The 21,622-nt window shown below is 36.7% G+C and overlaps 2 protein-coding genes across 3 annotated transcripts; one reads left to right on the top strand and one right to left on the bottom strand.

Moving 5' to 3' along the window:
• The first annotated feature begins 3,193 nt into the window (after positions 1-3,193).
• Positions 3,194-7,070, top strand: cunh19orf44 (chromosome unknown C19orf44 homolog). Its single transcript, XM_016507434.1, has 8 exons — positions 3,194-3,493; positions 4,088-4,690; positions 4,777-5,023; positions 5,139-5,215; positions 5,293-5,704; positions 6,312-6,401; positions 6,544-6,710; positions 6,859-7,070. Exons 1-8 carry the CDS (start codon positions 3,389-3,391, stop codon positions 6,946-6,948), a joined length of 1,791 nt encoding a protein of 596 aa, XP_016362920.1. The 5' UTR covers positions 3,194-3,388; the 3' UTR covers positions 6,949-7,070.
• Positions 7,071-7,124: 54 nt separating this feature from the next.
• On the bottom strand, positions 7,125-21,387 carry LOC107704497 (calcium homeostasis endoplasmic reticulum protein). Of its 2 annotated transcripts, XM_016507431.1 has the most exons (19): positions 21,183-21,387; positions 20,543-20,716; positions 20,064-20,099; positions 18,412-18,575; positions 16,823-16,960; positions 16,592-16,743; positions 15,538-15,649; positions 15,349-15,438; positions 15,051-15,264; positions 13,379-13,542; positions 11,634-12,072; positions 9,956-10,197; positions 9,740-9,873; positions 9,557-9,643; positions 8,690-8,830; positions 8,482-8,598; positions 7,838-7,932; positions 7,574-7,759; positions 7,125-7,389 (listed from the first exon to the last, which is right to left on the bottom strand). In XM_016507431.1, the coding sequence occupies exons 1-19, from the start codon at positions 21,205-21,207 to the stop codon at positions 7,352-7,354; spliced, it is 2,748 nt and encodes a 915-aa protein (XP_016362917.1). In that variant the 5' UTR covers positions 21,208-21,387; the 3' UTR covers positions 7,125-7,351. The 2 variants fall into 2 exon arrangements, with proteins under 2 accessions (XP_016362917.1, XP_016362918.1); XM_016507432.1 differs by lacking the exon at positions 20,064-20,099.
• Positions 21,388-21,622: the final 235 nt, after the last annotated feature.

The raw sequence follows: 21,622 nt of genomic DNA on the forward strand, positions 1-21,622 counted from the left end.
AATACGTCTTGCAGATGTAAATGCAGACGTCAAATAGAGTGTCTGTGATGTAAGTGTGCTATCAGGGAACCAATATAAGCCTAAAGCAACAGCATGCCTAGCAACAAGCATATTACTGAACAACTAGCCTTAAACAATTAGCAATATTTGCCAATATATAATTTTTCCAATATAGCATTAGCAATGAGAATAAAAGAAGAAACTTAGCTTAGCTTCGTGAAAACATTCAGAGATAAATAAAGGGTGATATAGCCAGCTCTGAGGTGGATGCTTGATCCGCTTCTTGATATCTTATTTCTTCCAGCGGGGAAGGCAGATCTCGTGCAAAGTGTTGCTGATGCAGTCATAACTTCAGCGATGATTTGTGGGCAACGAGTCCATGTCAATCATGTATCATTGCGAGAAGCGGTGCTCACTCATATCAATCAATGCGGCGAATTCGTGTTCAAGTTCACGAACTGGAATTGGATGAGAAACTGTGGGAAACTAACCCCTCTCGTAAAATTCCTGATTGTACGCTTCCTACAGAGACGGAATTCGCCGTCTAATTTGCTCCTGAGCAAGAGATAAAGCTGCTGAATAATACCTTATATAGAAATGCTGTGACATGCGTCGCATTCCAATAGGTAAATGATCAGCTGAGAGTCAGCCGATGCTAGCTTGGCTCACGTGACCTGCCAGAACTAATGCTAGACGCTTCATAAATGTACCCTGACAGCACAGGTACATCACTGAGATGTCTATTTGATGTCTGCATTTACATCTGCAAGACGTATTAGAGTGTTTGCTCATCTGCAATACGTCTATAGGACGTTTCCTATCAGATGTCAAATAGACGTTTAGAAGATGTCTTTAAGATGTTTATGATTTAGAATGCATGTAAAACTGACATCTTAAAGATGTCTATCAGATGTTTGTACACAGCAGATGCTTTCCAGATGAAGGGATCTTTAACAGACATCTTGCAGACGTACCTGTGCTGTCTGGGTATTGCTCAAACATGTTACAAAGACTGTGAACTATGTGGTATACTGGGTTGTTTAGACCATTATACAGTTTTTCACCATTTTTGTGTTCAGGATTTTTTGGGCGAGGCTGAAATCATGTCTAGATGATGCACTGGAGTCACTGCGCATGGCCCCTCCCCTAACACTACTCCCAGATAGCAAATAAAAATAAAATGTTTTAATTTGTTTTCATTTGAAAATAAAACATGGAGAAAGTCTTGAACCTCAGAGTGAGAAAACTTTATTGATAAAGTAAAGCAAATGCAAATGGCAAATGGACAGCAGTAGTAAAGTGTGTATTATCTGAGAGAAATATAAACAATAAGTCCTTTCACACTGGATCTGTCCAATAACACTGCAAGACAGGTACTTTTCTAAAAGCTCTTAAACCCCTGAATCAAATATAAAAGATTACATCAATATCAGCAGATGAATATAGCCCCGTTTCCACAGGAACTTTACCTAGGGACTAGGGACTAAGGACTAGGGACTTTGGGCAGGTACTCGGTGTGTTTCCACCGCAGGAACCAGGATCTAAATAAAGTTCCGTGTAAAAAATGGCCCCTCAGAAAGTCCCTGCTCACGAGGTAGTACTTTTTCAAAGGTCCGGAACTTTCGGGGAAGGGACTTGGGCGCTAAACATGCTGATTGGTTGAGTTCACGAAGCATTGTATTTCAATCACCAATTATTCGGATAAGTTTCAAAATATTACTGTTATTGTGTCATGAAATGTAGTTTTTAAAAGTATTTCAGGCGAGAATGTAGTTGTTTAAAACTCAAATCTGCGGTTTATTTGTAAAGACAGCGCCTATTTAAAAATGTGTTTCGCCGATTTCGGAGACGATCAGCTACACGTGATCAGCGGGCGCTCAGTGCTCATGTTTCCCGACGAGAGCAGCCTCAACTCGGCTAGTCCTTCTGACATTTGCTGCTGGCTCTGAAGTCTCTTTAGTGGTTAAACATAAGATATAATTCGTTTTGGGTAAATCTAACAGGTAATCTTTGGTCTTTATTCTATTAAGCTTATGGGGCTGTCACGTGATGAACGAACGACTCAAACCCGAAGACTCGAAACAGGTGAACTACTTGACTAATTCCAGTACAGAACCTATAGGATGTTGCGCATGCGCGACTGAACGAATCACTCCCCGAGACGACTCGTTCTTCCCGAGTCACATTAAAGATTCGTTCAAAATGAACGAATCGTTCAAGAACGACCCAACACTACTTCATAAGTGGGAAATAGTGTCAAGTGTCATATTACAAAATGCATTACGGTCTTTTAGAATCAAACCTTTTTATAATCTTGACATAAAACATATCATTGGAAAGGTCCAGTCTCAGGATTCCATATTTGGTGGTTATTTTGAGATTGACAGAGGATCTAGACATTTGTGACAGAAAAAAATGCAATAAAAAAAATCAATGGAGTTTGGATGGCACCCGGTGGCTGTTTGTGGTATAACGCCCTAAATAAAATCTCACAGAAACCTCAGTTTTTTTCATATCAACTTCAAATTTGGAATATAACTTATTTAGACATAAGGCTTTAATTTTATACCATTTTAGAAATTAATATAGTGCATTTTCTTTACAGTAAATTTAAGCTTCCATAACTTTTTGATAATTACATTTTTTTGAAAAACTCCCACGTTTGCAATAATCTACTGATTTTCTTCTTTAAAAAGATTACTTATTTATTTATTCTGTATTTATTTATTTTTTATTTCTTACTTTTCCTGTTGTGTCTATTTTGTTTATCTATATATGTCTTGTTATGCTGCTATTTGGACTTCCTTGAATTGTATTAAGATTTTTCCTTCTGTTGTTTATTTGGTATTTTGCATGTTCTTCAAGCAATAAAAAAGAGCGATTTTTGTCAGTGAAATCCACTTCAACGAATATCCCGTGTTTAGGGAGTAGGGAGCATTGAACACTGCGTAGGGACCCTGTCAATAACGCATCTATTGTGTTTTATTAGAGGGAGATAAAGTACAATCCTTCATAAATTATAAATAAGGAATAAATACAAAATAAAATACTATTTTCCTCAAATCTCATTTGGCATATTTGAAGGAAGGTTTGTTATTAAACTCCATTAAATCGACGCAATAAATAACTGTAAGGTTTATAGTAAACAATCGAGTGGAGGAAGTGAAACCAGATCCTCATCCGCTTCCGGTGACTTCGGAACGCTCGCGACGTTGTCATGGAGAACAAGGACGAGCGTCGCGTTCCGTCGTAAACATGAGATATAGACAACAACCGTGCGATTTGCTCGGTTTCAATTGAGACGAGGCATGTTGTGTTTATGTTATGCATGTGAAAAAGCAAACTGTGTCTAGTTTAACAAATTGGCGATGTTTACTAACTAATCAAGATGTGGAGTCGTGGAGGAAGGAGTTCAGCTCTGGAGCGGGCGAAGGCTCAGCTCTCTGGACAGAGAGTCTCAAACAATGGGATTTCAAAGGACAAAAGAGATGTGGTTAGTGTGTGTTACACAAATATTATCAATATGCAAATAGCTTTTTAGTCAGGCTTTTAGCCTACTGTTATGTATGGAAGCCCGTTTCTGCCACTGAATAAAAAAAAGGTAATTGCGACTTTTTATCTCACAATTCTGACTTTTTTTCACACGTGATATAAACTCACAATTGCAAGATAAAAACGTGCAATTGTGATTTGTTTTCTCGAAAATACGAGTTTCTCGCAATTGCGAGTTTATAGCATGCAAATCTGACTTCATTTCTCAGAATTGCGACTTTGTATCATATGTAAACTCGCAATTGCGAGACAAAAAGTCAGAATTGTGTCAATTATGTATTCAGTGGCAGAAACAGGCTTCCATACACTGTTGAAAGTAATGTTGCCTTTGCAAAATTTGTATGAATAATGCAGTATTTTAATGCCGTTTAATGTTATTGTAACAAAGGTTAGGGCAATCATAGCACATAATAATGATAGATTTCAAAATAAATAAATAAATAAAGCAGCATTACAATTGGGATATGTGGAGATCATGTTACCGACTCCGTTATTAAATGTCTGTGGTGTGTTGCAATAACTCTTGTTTACCCAGGAAAACTCTGGAAAATTCGTGTCACTGTCCAGGCAGATGCAATTCCAGGATTTGAGCGAAGTCTTTTCGGCATCAGAGAGTGAAAACCAGGACCCTGCGAAGACTACGACATTGGAGAGTTTCAGCTTGGGTGGTGGGAGCCGATTTCTGAAGAAGTCCTCCAAAGATGCCACTGGAGACCGAGTGTCATCTGCTCCTAGAAGAACTCCTGCAGGAACGTTCATACCTCAAAGCAGTTCACAAAGCACATCTTTGAGTAGGCTAGCGCTCATCGAGAACCGCATCAGAAACCAGAAAACCAAAAGTGACGGCCCTAGTATCCATACAAACCTCTCAGAACCACAAGAGACACGTATATCTTTACAGTCCAGCAGTGATCTGAGCATGACAGGGAATCGCTTTCTAAAGAAGAGGACTGTGTCCGCACCTCGAGAGCAGAAGGTTCCTGAGAGAACATCTGGTCTGAATGAACGTAAAGAAAGGAGAGTCAGTTTAGACAGCGACGAACAGGACATGCGAAGACTTCTAGGAGATTCTTTTAGCTTATCAGAAGGTTCCTTGCAAAATGCACTGAGGCAAAAGAGTCCTCAACCAGTTAAAAAGGTATTAGAACAGTAAAATTGTTGTTTGACCCCAGTTTACTCTCCTGTCCTATCATTCTAAACCAGTATGACTTTCTTCTTTTCCAGTTATACAAGAAGAGCAGTGAAAAGTCCACCGTATCTTCGCCAGCTACTGAAAGACATAAAGTTCTCACCCATCAAAGTCTTTCTCCTCCCCCCAGCAGGCCTGAGTCACGCATGGTCCAGTTTACTGAACATTCAGTGTCCTCTGAAACGGATCACAGTGAGATCCAGTCTTTGGACGATCTTTTTTCTGTTGCTGCGGCACCTGATTCTGATGATACTCTGAGCGAGAGAAGTGCAGTATTGGATGGTAAAACACCTGTGGATTCAACATCTAGCAATCATCTGAAACCTTTCATAACTATTGTTAAATTGAATTGTTCACTGTGTTTTAAACATTTTTTCTCTTGATGATCTACCCACAGATTTTAAACTGAACGTAATGACACTGGATGATCTTGCCCCTATACCATTTGAAGCAGCTGAAATCTCACAAGAAAAGGTGTGTTGAACATGTCATAACGGAACATAATTTACGCAAGATATTTTAAAGCTGAAAAACATTGTCTTTAATCACAGAAAGAAACACAAGCCAGACAGGAAGACAGAAACAAGAAGTCATCCAACATTTCAAATGTTGCTTCACCACCCACACCAGAAGGGGCCTCGGCTGCCTACGAGAGTGATTTTGAGAGCGAGATCCCATCTGAGACGCTAGAGAGCGCCAGTGAGATCTCCGAACGTCTCACAGATAAAGACAAAGATGCCTCACTGATCAGCGAGGCCCAGTACAGCTCACACAAATCCCAGGATGGCGACGACGATGACCATAATTTATTACAATCATCGTCATCCAGTCGCCACTCAGACTCTTCTTTGAGGTCTACCTCGTCCAATGTGACAGTCACACACGGCCCCAGTCCTAATGGTCACGTGAAGGAGGTTGCAGTACAGACTCAGATGGATGGACTAACTTACACATGGTCTTCTGGTAGGTTTACATTATCCGATACTTCAGTCAATTCAAATTCACGAAACCCATCAAGAACATGTTTAAATCATATTTGAAACTCCATTTCTTTGGAGCATCCCTCAGGGTTATAGTTTAGGACCACATTCATTCTTGTTCTGACTGAAATGTATTTGGGAGAATCTTACGAAATCCATCAAGAACATGTATAGATCATATTTAAAACTCAATTTTTTGGGGGGCGTCCCTCAGGGTTAGAGTTTAGGACCACTTTCATTGTTTTGAGGAATATGTATTTTGGGTGAATCTAACAAAAACTGTCAAAACATGTATAGATCATATTTGAATCATTTCTTTGGGACGTCCCTCAGGGTTAGAGTTTAAGACCACTTTCATTCTTGTTTTGAGGAAAATAAATTTGGGTGAATCTAACAAAAACTGTCAAGAACATATCTAGGTCATATTTTGTCTTAACATCAAAAGAAAAGAGAATATTTGTTGTGCATCATGACTATTTTCATGACGTTTAAGCACATTTTCCTCCAAAATTCCCATTACCATACTGGCAAAAAACCTAGAAAGACGTGTTTTTGTGAGATCCACCCATTTATGTCAGCATTTTTTTCAGGCATAGCTGCTGTTGGTCCATCACTGGGCATGACGTACGTGGACCCTACTCCAATAGCCAGTCACACAGTCAGCGCTGAAGCCATCGAGAGTAAGAATTACAATATGATCTACACGCTTTACGTTTGAATAACTCTGAACCTAGAGTTATTCAAACAGTCAGAACATTTTAGTCACTGAGAAAAATCCTCTGCTTCCTAGTTGAACTAGCTCATTGTCTTCCATGCCAACAGGTTTGACGGCATACAGTCCTGCCATTTTTGCACTCAACGACATGTTGCGGCAGCAGTTGGCCCTTACTAGAGGATTCATCGACTCCACCAGACGTCATTACACGTCAATGATCGAGTCACTGGGACCTGCCGACTACAAATACACCACACTAGAGGATACTAAAGAGGTAAGATTTTGACGAGGAAAGAAAATGAGGCTGAGGGTTACACGTACAACTGTTGTAACAAATTTATATATATCAAAACATTTTTATTTATATATTTCTTTCATAATATCTTTAGAGTTTGCTAACAGGACTTAATTTTTATTTCTAGTTTATTCGTGCTCACAGGCCACCCAAACTGAGTATTGAAGACGCTTTAGATGAAGTTCTACAGGAAATGAGAGACTATCATTACAGTTGAATAAACAGATGATCAACGTTTTGGATGCATCATCCATAGATTAATAACAGCCAAAACTTTTCAATCATTGTTCATGCAATAACGTGCCTAAAATAAACCAGCATTTTTCAGTATCTGTTCATTGTGCTTCACTTCAATCATTCATGCATATATGAAATGTTTACATAAACACGTGCCCTTTTTCAAACATCTTTATTTTGCTTGTACAGAGTCTCAGATTAATCAAAGCAAATGCTTGCAATGACACGGACAATTTCTGTGAGTTACAATATGATGCTTTGATGCACTGATGCATTTTACTACAGAAAGAAACTCGAGTGCGACGAGAACATCCAAACGAATCTGAAAAACAGCTTTGACAACTACAGTAAAAAAAAAAAAACAGATCACGTGTGACGGGTGATCACTCTGTGCTGGAGGGCTCCTGGGGGTCTCTGGTTACTGAGGACAAAAAAAAGATTTAAACACATTCATACTTGGTTATAATTAATAGTAAGTTCGATATATATGGTTAATAGTTTGATCAAACCCCTAACCCTAATTATTAGCATCAATATTAGTGATGTTTGACTTGGAAAACAGGCTGCTGCTCATTTTTAGGTCTCTATTTTACAAACACAAATACCTTTTTCTCGTGCTTTCATCCTTGCGACAAAATTGTAGCTTTTGTTTCGCCTGTAGTTCACGTACGGGTCGTCCAGTTGGACTCCCACTCCTTTATACTGGTCCCACTTGTCCCGGATGTCTCCTCCTTTGATGGGGTCTTGAATGCCCTGTTCTTTAGCACCAAGACCTCCTGATCCACTCCAGCCTGCAGGACGAACAGGAAGAGATTTAGCACTGGATCAACAGAAAGATCGGTTCATGGCGGCGTTTGTTGATCACTTACCCATCTTCATGAGCATCTGATGGCCTTTGTTTTCTTCACCCAGCCTGAGGTCGACGGGTAACGCAGCAGGACCTGAACCCAAACCAGATGTGGAGCTGCGGAGAGAGACCGTATTTCATGTCAACGTCATGCTTAATTGCTATTTGGTTTGGGTAAATTTTATTACATTTATTAGGTGAAAATCATTATTTGGTAAAATCTGCATACATTTCTTTTTATGTCAGATGGGACGACAGCAATGATTATACCACCAATTATAATTGTTTACAATTTTTTAATCATGCAGCACAAGAAATTTAGCTTTAGTCCCGATATTTGACTTGTGAAGGTCAATGTGAAGAGTTGTGACAAAAAAAATAAAATACAGTCATAGACACTGCAATCTGGATGGGATACATTTTTTATAATTTTTTCAGCAAGCACACAAGATATTTTGTTTTTGTTACAATATTTAACTTATAAAGTTCAAAATAAATGTGGAGAAGATTTGTGACCAGAAATACAATAATAGATTTTGTAGTAATTTAGTAATATCTATACCAAATAAACCTTTGTGGAAAAAGCTGATACAGATGAGATCACAAAGCAAATATCTGCTTTTCAAATGTGAACTGGACTTGGGTAACGAAAGCAAATCGACTTACGGTGGCGTCGGACTGCGTGATTTTGCAGCGTGGCGACGCTTGTCTGGAGATCGTGACCTGGAGCGAGATCTGGAGCGGGAGCGACTTTGGGATCTGGATCTGGAGCGACTCCTGCTCCTACAGGAGAAAGTCAAAAAAATGTGTTCAACAACTTCCTGTGGCTGGAAAAAATGGTTTAAATGTCAAAGCAGATATTTTTTGGGGATACCTAGAGTGAGATCTGGAGTAGGAGCGAGAGCGGGATCTGGATCGGGATCTGGAGCGAGAGGATTTGGAAGACCTGGAGCTGGAGCGTGATGTGGATCGTCCTCGGCTGCGTGACCGACTGCGGGAGGGACTCCCTCGGGTGCTGCAAAAAAAAATACCAACGAGGAAACAATGGGAATCACTTCTGTTTGGTCGCATCTGAATTCCAGTGTCATTTTAGTATTGGTAGTAGGAATGTCAACGATTAATCGACGATCAATAATAGCTGGCGATTAAAAATAATAATTCCTACAACTTGTTAATTCGTTCCTAGGACTTATAAATTTTGTGGCCACGGTCCATGTTTCATTAATTTGTTCCCAAGTTAACTCATGATTTAACTAAAATGAGGGAACGAACTAATTAATATGTCGTAGGAACGAATTCTTAATTATTTCTCTTGTAAACAAAGCTTTGTACCTCACCCGTGTCATAATATTCACGTAAACAATGTTTCATATGAGCACCGCCGGTGGAAGCGATTATGACTGACCGACCACGTGAATTTTGAATCAGGTTTTCGTTTTATATTTTCAGTTTTCATTTTAATTTTTAGTCATTTTAGTTTACTATTGTAGTAAAGTAGTAATATTATAGTTGAATTTTTTTATTTTAAGCTTTCAATTTTTTTTTCATTTTTATTAGTTTTTTTATATTAAGTTTTTATTTCAGTTTTAGTCTTAGTAAAATCAACATTTGTAATTTTTGTGTAGCTTAAGCTTTTTCAATTAACATTCACATTTTATTTCTGTTTTATTTAAACCAACAAAATTAATAGTGTAATAGTTTTTTTGTTAGAATACATTAAAACAGTTCATTTAATCCCCACCTGTTGCGTTTGTCTTGGTCCTTTTTACGCCTTGCTCTCATTTTGGCCCGGAAGAACTCATACAGACCATTCTGTTCCCAACCCTCACTGGAAAAATCATCATTTTCAGTTATTACAACTGAAGTATTAAATAAAAACGACCAAAAAATGGCTACAACTCAGGAGCAGTCACACTGGTGTCACCTGTTTCTGGGTCTGTCGTGGGACGGCGGGCTGTAAAACGCCTCCACTGCAGCCAGCAGACGCTCACTGGGAGGCATCGGGGGCGGCAGACGGATGTCTTTGGGGTCCAGAGGCTTATAATCGTGATCTTCAAGCTATTATCAAAGAGAAAGTATCACCTTTAGCATGAGACTGACAAAAACTAACTTTCCCAGCTGACGTCGAATGCAAAATTACCTTCACAAGCGGCGCCATGAGTCCTGCGGGAAGGTCGAAGTAGGGCACGTTGGGAACCAGGCTGGGGTCGTCCTGACTGACGTGAGCCGGGGTCTGGCGCCGCATGTGGGGCGCCTGACCGTTAAACCCATGAGGAGGCGGTCCGAAATCGGGATGCTGGTTCCCGCCCCACGGAAGAGGATCAGACATCCCGGGAGGGGGAATCCTCTGGTTCGGGTGGTGATGAGGAGGCGGACCGATCTCTGATATGAGAAGAACAATACAATGTATGACATACCTGGAAAGTTGAGTCCTACTTACGCCAAGTTTAAAATTTCAGCACAAAAAAAACATGCTAGGCAAAACTGTACAATGCAACTATAAGCTCCACTAAATATCTGACATTTCTATTTTCTATTACTATTTTTTTATATTTTTACATTCCATTTATTTTTAATCAAATTTTTTTATACAAAATTAGAATTTGTGATAAAAAAAAAAAACGTGCAAAATCTGAAAACAAAACAATTTGCTTATTTGTTTTTTTTTTTTACTTGTTTAAAACTAAGGCAGAATTTTGGACAAAAAAAAAAACACCTATTGGTTAAGTATTAAAATATTACACCACAATGTGTTTTTTTATTTTATTTTGTAAAACAGTTCAATTAAAATATAAAAATACACATCTATTTTATTTTTTATTTGGAAAACAGGTTAATTTAAACATTAAATTATTATACAACAATATGCGTCCAATTTTTTTTTTCTTGATTTCTTGATTTATTTTTTTTATTAATAATTAATTCAAGTATTTCAAGACTACTTTTTATAATTACTGTAATATTCAAAACAGTGTTTTATTATTTAAACCATAAAAATTAAACATCAATAAATAAATATATTACTATTACAAAAATACTGTAAAGTAAAACAATTAAAATAAACTGTGCTGTAAAATAAAAATGAGTATTTAATATTTTTGATTGGTCAAATTTGATTTCCAGTGTTATTTTAGTATCAGTAGTATACTATAATAGTATTTATTAATATTTTGAATTAGGTTTAATTTTTTGTTATATATTTTCATTTTCATTTTAGCTCAAGTTTACTAATTTTTGTTGTTTCTTATATTTATATTACATTTTTAAGCTTTCCTTTTAGTAATTTTAGTACAGTATTACAGTATTTACTAGTATTTTGAATAAGGTTTAAATTTTAATATTTTCAGGGTTTTTTATTTTCATTTTTTCCATATATCCCTATTACAATAATGCTGTAAAATAAATAATTAAAATAACAGTACTGTAATTTAGTAATCATAATTTTATTTTACAGAACAGTGAAATTACAACACATATTTATGTCTAAATTTCTTAACTTTCAAACGTTAAACCTCAGATTTACACAATTGGCATGGGTAGAAAATATGTCAACACATAAATGTGGAAAATCCGCATCCTCCTATATTAGTTTTTGACAAAACTTTCTCATCTAGTTGCATCAAAACATTTTTGTGAATTATTAAAACACAAGGACAGCGAATTTGTGCAAATTTTTTCCACAAAATCACATTCTTACATTATTTTCTGCATTAAATTCAACAACTTACGTAAATACTGCTTAACTAATAAATAAAATAAACTCATTCTGCGTACGTGTAACTCTAGTGGTTTTCCGAATAGTAAAGCTGAGGTCTCACCTCCTGGGAAGTCTCCCTGCGGGTAGTCGAATCGGTGCGGTGGATACGGCGGCCGCTCAAAGTGATGCCGCGGAGGAAACTCGTCCTGCATGAAGCGCGGCGGGAAGCGTCCGAAGTTGTGTGGCGGCGGCGGCGGCTGGTTGAACGGTGGCGGCTGCTGGTGTGGAGGGAAGGGCCCGCGAAAATGCGGAGGACGCTGCATGCGGAAGGGAGGCTCCCTCTGGCCCCACGGCGGCGGCTGATCCGGCTGGCTGCTCCACGGCGGCTGGTCGAACTGGCCACTCCAGGAGGGCGGTGGCTCGTTCTGGCTACTCCAGGGGCCTGCAGGGCCCCCGTCCCGAGGGCCACTCCAGTTGGGGTCCCGCTGCTCGTTCCACATGCCCTCGTGGCTGTTCCAGGGCGGGCAGGGGGGCGGGGCTTGAACTGGGTCGAATGGTGGCTGGAGGCGGAAACATTGAATATGTTAGCATCGGTGCTGTGTTGATTACTTGCATATTGTCAAATAAAACTTTTAAAATGGTCTTAAACAAAATGAATTAAGTTTATCATTTTATATATTTTCAGTTTTTATTTTCATTTTAGTTTTACTAATTTTGTTGTGTTTATTTTTTAAATATTTATATTTAGTTTTTATGTATTTTTATTTTACTATAGTATTATACTAGTATTATCCAGAAGTTTTGGAGCAGAATAATTACTATAAGCACTATTTTTTTTATTTGGAAAATAGTTTTGTTTTTTTTCATTAAAGGGGTCATAGGATGGCCATTTTCCACAAGTTGATATGATTCTATAGGGTCTTAATGAAAAGTCTGTAACATAGCACATAACACATTTCCCACAGAATTACACTCTATTTGTGGCGGCATATATATATGCAAATTCATTCTCTGCCAGCAGGAAGTGCTTAGAGCGGGAGAGATCGAGGTTTCCCCGGTAACGGCTGTTCACAAAGCAGCGCTCCCCTCACAAACGCTGCTTTATCAGACATTACATGCAAGATGAAATGAAAATGACATCTAAAATTTTCTGAAGACTGTCGGTTTCCTTCAGAAATACAGTGATATAAAAACACCCGCACCGGGTTTCGACTTTGACACGTGCAGTGCTCATGTTTATTCAACGAAGTCAAAGCCTTTTGGAAAACTGTAAAAGTGCATGTAGCATCCTATGACCCCTTTAATTTAAGACTTTAAATTTATGTAATAATATATTCACATTTAAATATAATATATAATGTATATATAGTACATTTAATATTTAATAAAATTGTAATTAGTAACAATCTATTACGCTACATTTGAGGTAATATTAGATTACTTTTAGATTACTTCTAACCTAACTCGTTTATCACATTGATTTAAATAGGATACTCTTGTTCCATATTGATATAAAAATGCAAAGAGTTTTCTGGATTTTCTGAAACAGGGTTGTGAATGAAACGCAGGGGGTTCATAAATTGATTTTAGAATTTAAAAATTAAAAGCTAGAAAAAATTCAGGAAAAATCAATTATGAACAATTTACTGCCATTGTGTGAGTAAAATGCAACCAATAAAATAGTAACTGTAATCTGATTATGAGCATTTTAAAACAGTATAATCTAATTACAAATATTTAATATTTGGAGTCTGATAATGCAGATTATATCAGTTCCTGAGTTATAATCAGTTCCTGAGTTAGTATTAATACACAGCTGCAAACAGCGTAAGATCTGTGAGATTTTACAGCATTTCGTTCACTTACGGGTTGTTGCGGGTTCCACGCTGAGATGTTGTGCTGCGGCTCGAACCAGCCGGGTTTAGAGGAGGGAATGTCGGACGACGCTGCTGGGTTCGAGTCTGATGGTCGGTTCTGAGGGCCTTCGTAATCAGCAGGTGTGGGACCGGCCCCTGGAGGCTTCAGATCTCCTGATGACATCATACAAAATATCAATTTCCACATTACAACGAGCCAAGAATGACATCATAATTAATCACATATAAGCAAAAATAACCCTGGACCACAAAACCAGTCATAAGGGTCAATTTTTCGAAATTGAGATTTATACATCATCTGAAAGCTGAATAAATAAGCTTCCCATTGATGTAAGGTTTGTTAGGATAGGACAATATTTGGTCAATATTTTGGAAAATATGGAATCTGAGGGTGCAAAAAAATCAAAATATTGAGAAAATCATCTTTAAAGTTGTCCAAATGAAGTTCTTAGCAATGCATATTACTAATCAAAAATTAAGTTTTGATATATTTACAGTAGGACATTTACAAAATATCTTCATGGAACATGATCTTTACTTAATATCCTAATGATTTTTGGCATAAAAGAAAAAACGATAATTTTGACCCATACAATGTATTTTTGGCTATTGCTACAAATATACCCCAGCGACTTCAGACTGCTTTTGTGCTCCAGGGTCACATTTATAGTCAAGAAAGACAACAAAGTGTCTGTTTTAAAGTAAGTGTATAAATGTTTTGTCTATTTATGTAAAGCACCACTGTAGTCATAAATAATCCTAAAGAGGGCTAATAAAGCTCTAAACTAAAAAAAAAAAAAGGAATGACATCAAGGCAAAAAGAATGAAGTTTGTATTGACATCACATGACCACACATTATATAATCATCAAAAGCAAACTGGAGAATAAATGCACATGATGTAAAGACTGACATGCAAATTGGGGTGTTATTTTTAATGTTTTTGAAAGTCTCTTCTGCTCACCAAGGCTGCATTTATTTGATTAAACATACCATAAAAACTGTAAAATATTATTATTCAGTGTCACATGATCCTTCAGATTTGCTGCATTAATATCGTTCTAGCCCCAAACTTTTGAACAGCAGTTTTTCCATAAGAGACTTTGTCTGTGATTTGATGTGATGTCAAATATGCACTATTTTTTATTATTTGGAAAATAGTTTTTTTCCATTAATTTAAGAATTTAAATATTTGTAATAATATATTCACATTTAAATATAATATATAATGTATATTTAGTACATTTAATATTTAATAAATTGTAGGTTACTGATTTCAAATTACATGACGAAAATTGTAATTAGTAACAATCTATTAGGCTACATTTTAGGTAATATAAGGTTACTTTTAGATTACTTCTGACTTAAATCGTTTATCACATTGATTTGCATGTGATGTCAAATATGTTTTTTTCCCAGGTTGACCTAAAACTTATTTCAGATAGTTTCCATACATATCTAATCTTCATTTAGTTTAAGACAAAGCTCTAAAATTGCTACAACTAAAATTAAAATAAATTAAAAACTAAATATTTGTAATATTTATTTAATATAAAAACTCAAATTTTGTAAGATATCGTAATATAAATAGATGACTAAAATATTATAAATAATAATATTATTAATATTGTATTTTTTATTTTATTATAAATATGTTTTTACCAGGCTGAGAGGTCAAGGGCGGTTGAGTCTTCACGTCGGCATCTGCAGGCGTCAGTTGACCGACAGCGGCCGCGGCTGCTGCTACAGCCACCGTCTGCTGCTGCTTCAGGTTAGTTACAAACTCCTCGTGCTGCGTCTTCAGCACCTGGATCTGCTGCTGGAAGGCTATCTGGACGGGCTGCACCACCGGCGCATACTCCGTGATGAGCGACGCCTAAACCAGACACAACAGAGACGTGACGAGAAACTCATCCTCCATCTTTAACTGCAAAACAAACACTGAGAGCACGAGCTGTACCTGATACTGTCCCAGACCCAGAGCCGGACTCTGAAGCTGCTGAATGGTGACATCGTCAAAGTAGCCATTCTTCTCCCACAGCAGCAGCAGCTGAAAACATGAAGAACAACCGCTCACTTTGACATCATAACATCTACCAAAAGTCAATCTAGAAGGGAAACGTGAAGAAATGGGGATGGATGATCTTACGCGGGTGATTTTCTGCTGCTTGTCTTCCTCTACAGCCAGGAAGCTGGTGCAGTAAATGGGAACCACCACTTTCTGTAGAGCCGCCAAAAGATCCCTCTGATTCTTCCTCTGACTTGGGAGAAAAATCAATAAAACGCCGTAAAATACACTTTGAGTTGCCAAGTACAACTAAAATGGGCCACTACTTTTACATGCTTTCCCAATGTGAAAAGTGAATATAATAACTATTTTCTGATAACCTTTTTTTCATTTGAAGCCTAAAATTCTAGTGAAAATTTATACAAATTAAGTGAAATGTAATAAAAATTAGATATCAAATAATTTTTTATTTAAATTACCCAACCAGTGTTGTTATTCTCATTAACTAAAACTTAAAAAAAAAAAAAACATTTACATTCATTGAAATTAAATTATTCAAACTTATTGTATTTCAGTTAGTTTCGAAAAGCAACATTTTCAATTTTCATTTAGTTTACGTTCTAAAATTGCTACAACTGAAACTGAAATGAGTAATAAAATTAAAAATAGACATTCAAAAAATTAAATAAAAAAAAATGACAAAACACTAAACTAAAATTAAAATGAAAACAGGAAATACAAAAATTTGAGAACTTTAAAATAAAGCATCACATTAAATAACATTATGCATAATTTATGATTAAGTTCTTCATTTATATAATCAAAATGACCCCTGATTATTAACAAAAATTAAATATGAATAAAAAACATTTATGTTAACTGAAAATTTAAATCTATTACAAATATTATAAAAAATGTAAATATTATAAAAAATATTTATAAAAATATTTCTAACATTACTATGAATAATACTCTAAAGTTATGTAATATAAAAATATTTTTAAATATTTACATATAAAAAAAGGAATTAAAATTATAAAGAAAATGGAAACAAATATAAAAACTAATTCAAAATATTATTTAATGCTATGATACTATAATAGTATATTAATGATAAAGCAGAACAGCTGACTTGAATATTCAAATTCATTATAAAGTGCCAGAACACAGTTCAGATGAAAGCTCTGCGTCTCACCAGTGATGCAGCACGTCGTTGGTCAGATAGATGAGATGCAGGCGGAGCTCGAAATGCGCCTCGTCCGCAGTGATGCGGTTTCTGAGATGCGACGTCATCAGCTCGCAGTGCGGCGGGGTCTTAGCGTTACTGAACATCCAGTTCTTTCCAGCCTGAGAGAGAACGAAAAATAAGCACAAAATGACTAATCTGAGACGCATCTGGTGAGCGAGGCAGATTTACGGCTCGTACCGATATGGCGTCTTTGGTGCAGGTGTCTATGATGGGCTGGAGCAGGTTGTCGAACTCGTTCATGTCCAGCTGCGTCTCCACCAGCAGTTTCTGCATCTGCTGCTCCATCGCCAGAGAGATGGCGGCCGTCACTTGCTCCTGAAAGCCCAAAACACATTTATTCAACAGAATATATTACAGTTCAAAAGTCTGGGGACTGTAAAATAAAAAAAATAAAAATCATTACTTTTATATATAAAGGATGCGTTAAAATTATCAAAAGTGACAGTAAAGACGTTTATAATGTTACGAAATATTTCTATTTCAAATAAATGCTCTTCTTTTGAACTTTCTATTCATCAAAGAATCCAGAAAAATACAATGCATCACAGTTTCCACAAAAATATTGTGCAGCACAATTGTTTTCAACATTGATAATAATCAGAAATGTTTCTTGAGCAGCAAATCAGCATATTAGAATGATTTCTGAAGATCATGTGACACTGAAGACTGGAGCAATGATGCTGAAAATTCTGCTTTGATCACAGAAATAAATTACATTTTAAACTAGATGTGCAAAGTTTGTTGGTTTGACAAAGCCTTGTTTGGAGGTTTGAAATAACTTTGAAAAGCTTGAAGTTTGAAGATTTTACTTGAAGTCAACAAAATGTTATGTTGTAGCACATTGCTAAAAGGTTTAAACATGTTGCTAGCACAATTTAACACATTACTAGCAAGTTGCTAACAGGATTAATCATATAGTATACATGATTTAATACATTAGTTGCATGTTTTAACACGTTGCTAGCATGTTTTAACATGTTAACATGATTTAACAGGTTAGCAACATGCTAATCCATGCTAGCAACAAGTTAACACATTGCTAGCCAGTTTTAACATGTAGCTAGCATGATTTAACACATTACTAGCACATTGCTAACAGGATTAATCATATAGCATACATGATTTAATACAATAGAATGTTTTAACACATTGCTAGCATGTTTTAACATGTTAACATGATTGAACAGGTTAGCAACATGCTAATCCATGCTAGCAACATGTTTTAACACATTGCTAGCCAGGTTTAACAAGTTGTTAGCATGATTTAACACATTGTTAGAATGTTTCAGCATGTTAACATGATTTAACATGTTAGCAACATGCTAATTCATACTAGCGACACGTTTTAACACATCGCTAGCCTGTTTTAACATGTTATGAACATGATTAGCACATTGCTAGCATGGATTAACATGTTGTCCTAGAATAGTCGTTAAGCTTTGCTAGTGACAAGACAGCTTAAATACTGCATGTATGTTACTGTGCAAAAGTTTTCACCCCCTCAATGAAAGTCTATGGGACTTTTCGTTGTTTTGATTGTCCATTTAATGAAAACCATAAGTCCGATCAGTTAGAAAAGATACAGCAACCCGAGTCAGACCAGTCTGAAGGTCTGATCCAAGTTTGGTGGTTGTAGCCTGAAAACTCTAGGAGGAGACACCGACTAAATTTAGTCTCACAAGAAGGATTAATCACAATATTACTGTTTCTACTGTATTTTTTGATCAAATAAATGCAACCCTGGTGTGCAGAAGAGCTTGATGTACCTGTCTGAGGCTGAGCAGGTGTTGCTCCTGCTGCTGGAGGTTCCACTGGCTCTGCTGGATGAGCTCCTCCACAGACGGCGTGGTTGGCGGGATCGGCGGCGGCGGGAGCATCGTCATCGTCGCGGAAACATCGGCGACCTCATTACCTGGAGGTTTACAGAGCTCTGCGAATCACAAGAACACGCAGATGCAAAAAACATCACGCCTACTGTACGCTGAGGCAAACATCTGCCTGCCGGTGCGTCCAGATCTGACGGATGTGTGTGAACGGTCACACTGGGAAGTGTGACTCTCTTTGGAATGGACGTTCCCAGAGCAAAGCCATTCAGATCAGAGAAACATGCAGGAAATCACTCATGCTGGTTTGTTCCCCTCTGATTTTCCATGTCTTGCGATAGTCGCATGAAAAACATGACATAGTAAACTGACTGCAAATAACTGAGGGGAAAGAAATCAAGTAAAGAACCCACAAAGAAAAACGACTTGCTTGCGGCTTCTTTGAAAATAAAACTGAAAATCTGAATCAAGATTTATATAGAATGCTTTCATTTGCAAACAAAAGTAAACCTAAAATCACGCTGCGCAAGTTTAGATGTCATGTATGCAGCAAAAAACACTGCAGGGAAGTAACATTCTTTGCTTTAAAGGAATAGTTCAACCAAAAATTAAAATTTGCTAACAATTTACTCACCTTCAGGCCATGTAGATGAGTTTGTTTCTTCATCAGATTTGGAGAAATGTAGCATTGCATCAGTGTCTCAGCAGTGGATGCTCTGCAGTGAATGGGTGCCGTCAGAATGAGAGTCCAAACAGCTGATAAAAACATCACAATAATCCACAACACTCCAGTCCATCAGTTAATGTCTTGTGAAGCCAAAAGCTGAAACAAATCCATCATTAAGGTGTTTTTAACTTGGATAGAGATTCTTCTATCCATAATGTTAGTCTGAATCAGGAGAGAAATATGCAGAAATATGAGCCCATAATCCATAATAATGCTTCCTCCAGTGAAAAAGTTCATCCCCTGTTGACTCTCACATCAAAATACAGCCACATATTTGTGTACAACTGTTTTGGCTTGTGAACGGTGCTGGATCTGTGCAGATTTCTCTCCTGATTCAGCCAAGATTACTTTTTCACTGAAGAAAACAACATTATGGATTGAAGACTCTCTATCGAAGTTGAAAACATCTTAATGATGGATTTGTTTCTTACAAACAAACAGCTTTTTACTTCACAAGACATTAACTGATGGACTGGAGTGGTGTGGATAACTTGTGGATTACTGTGATGTTTTTATCAGCTGTTTGGACTCTCATTCTGACGGCACCCATTCACTGCAGAGCATCCACTGGTGAGACACTGATGCAATGCTACATTTCTCCAAATCTGATGAAGAAACAAACTCATCTACATCTTAAATGGCCTGAAGGTGAGTATTTTTTCAGCAAATTATCATTTTTGGGTGAACTATTACTTTAATATTTGGTTCAAATCCCTAAGAAATAGTAACAGCAACTGAGAAAATGTAAACTATAACAAAATCTGACAAATAAAATATTTAAAAAAAAAATTAAAGCATTGATGATGCAGAAGAACTCCATGAATACCAGAGAAAATGAAACATGTCTGATCATCGGTCTAATAAATACCTTCCATTTTATATTCATCATCATGAGTGGTAGAATCTATAAAGGAGAGAAGCACACCTTAAAGACGAATAAATACACACACACAATACAAAACAAGCAAATCTAGCGGTTTCCATCACACATTATCGTGAACTAGAACTATTAAAAACATTTTTGGTAATAAAAAATTAAGCAGAAATAAAAAAAAATAATAATAAAACAATTTAGATAAAATACGTACAAGTTTAAAAAATAAGTTTAAGCTGAAGCACCAAGATTACAAAAAATAAATAAACACTAAAACTGATATAAAAATATATTAAACCTAAAAAAATATTATTTTAAAACGTAAAAAAATTATAAAAAGACCATAACATATTTAACATAAATAAAAATATAAAAGCTAAATAAAAACTATAAGAGTATATAAATATTACTAATATAACACTGGTTAGCAGAAATAAATGCGACTGATGCTCTACAGTGGTTTATTCACGTACGCTGCTGCTGTTCGATGGCCAGCTTGTATTTGTAGTAGCCGAAATATTCTCCTCCGAACAGAAACGAGAACTTGGGGTTCTCCTTCTGCTTCTCCATGGTCATCTTCTCAAACTCGGGTCCATTTCGGGCGACAAACTGGGCCAGTTTGTCAATGACATTACGCAGCTCTTGATCTGATGGGGAAAATATAGTATATTTTTTTAAATGTAACAGTATTATTTTTAAAGATTATAACTAGCCTAATTATTTTAATATATTTTACATATATTAAATATAAATATTTTTTCATTTTTTAAGTATTACTAAATATGTGTGGTCTTTTTCAAAGTGTAAGAGCTTTAAGACATTTCCTTTCATATTGTTTTGTGATGACTGTAACACCAGCTGTCCACAGTTTTAATGTAATAAATATAATATTTGTACTAGTATGTTGGTCACCATTGACATTACTGTAAAAGCTTTATATAAAGGCAGTGAATACACCTGCAATCGATTTAGCAATTTCACTTGCCATCTTACCACACTAGACAGTCAACACAAACTAAAGAGCACTTAAATGCTGATTTGATGTGTTAATTGCGTGTTTATTAGTGTAAATAATGTCAGTTCACAAGCGTTCGCGCTAATCACAGAAGTTACCTTCTGGCGGTGTGGCAATATCCATTTTTCTCAGGATTACACGCTAGTGTTAGACCAGGAATTCATTTATGACACATGACGCTGAAGTGCGGAGCTAAATAAATCGCTTTTAAACTGCTGCGACCATTATATTAGCATAGCTTTGTTGTGTTTCAGTTCAGGACGAAGCGACAGGAAACCGAATCCTGACGACTTCCTCTGACGAGTGAGATGCGTGCGCGCTGTGGAGACGCTCAGAAGGTCCGTGACGTCACAGCGTCGCCTGCCGTTCGGAGGCCGTAATTTACGGACACGCTCACGCTGCAGATGACTTTTAGGAAAATCTTAAAGGGGTCCTATTATGCTTTTTCACTGTTTTAATTTTAGTCAGTGTGTAGTGTGTATGTTTGGGCATAAAAAAAGATCTAGAAAGTTACAAATCTCAAAGTCCACTCCAAAGG

Source organism: Sinocyclocheilus anshuiensis, unplaced genomic scaffold (genome assembly GCF_001515605.1).
Source record: "Sinocyclocheilus anshuiensis isolate Anshui unplaced genomic scaffold, SAMN03320099.WGS_v1.1 scaffold2468, whole genome shotgun sequence".
NCBI lineage: Eukaryota > Metazoa > Chordata > Actinopteri > Cypriniformes > Cyprinidae > Sinocyclocheilus > Sinocyclocheilus anshuiensis.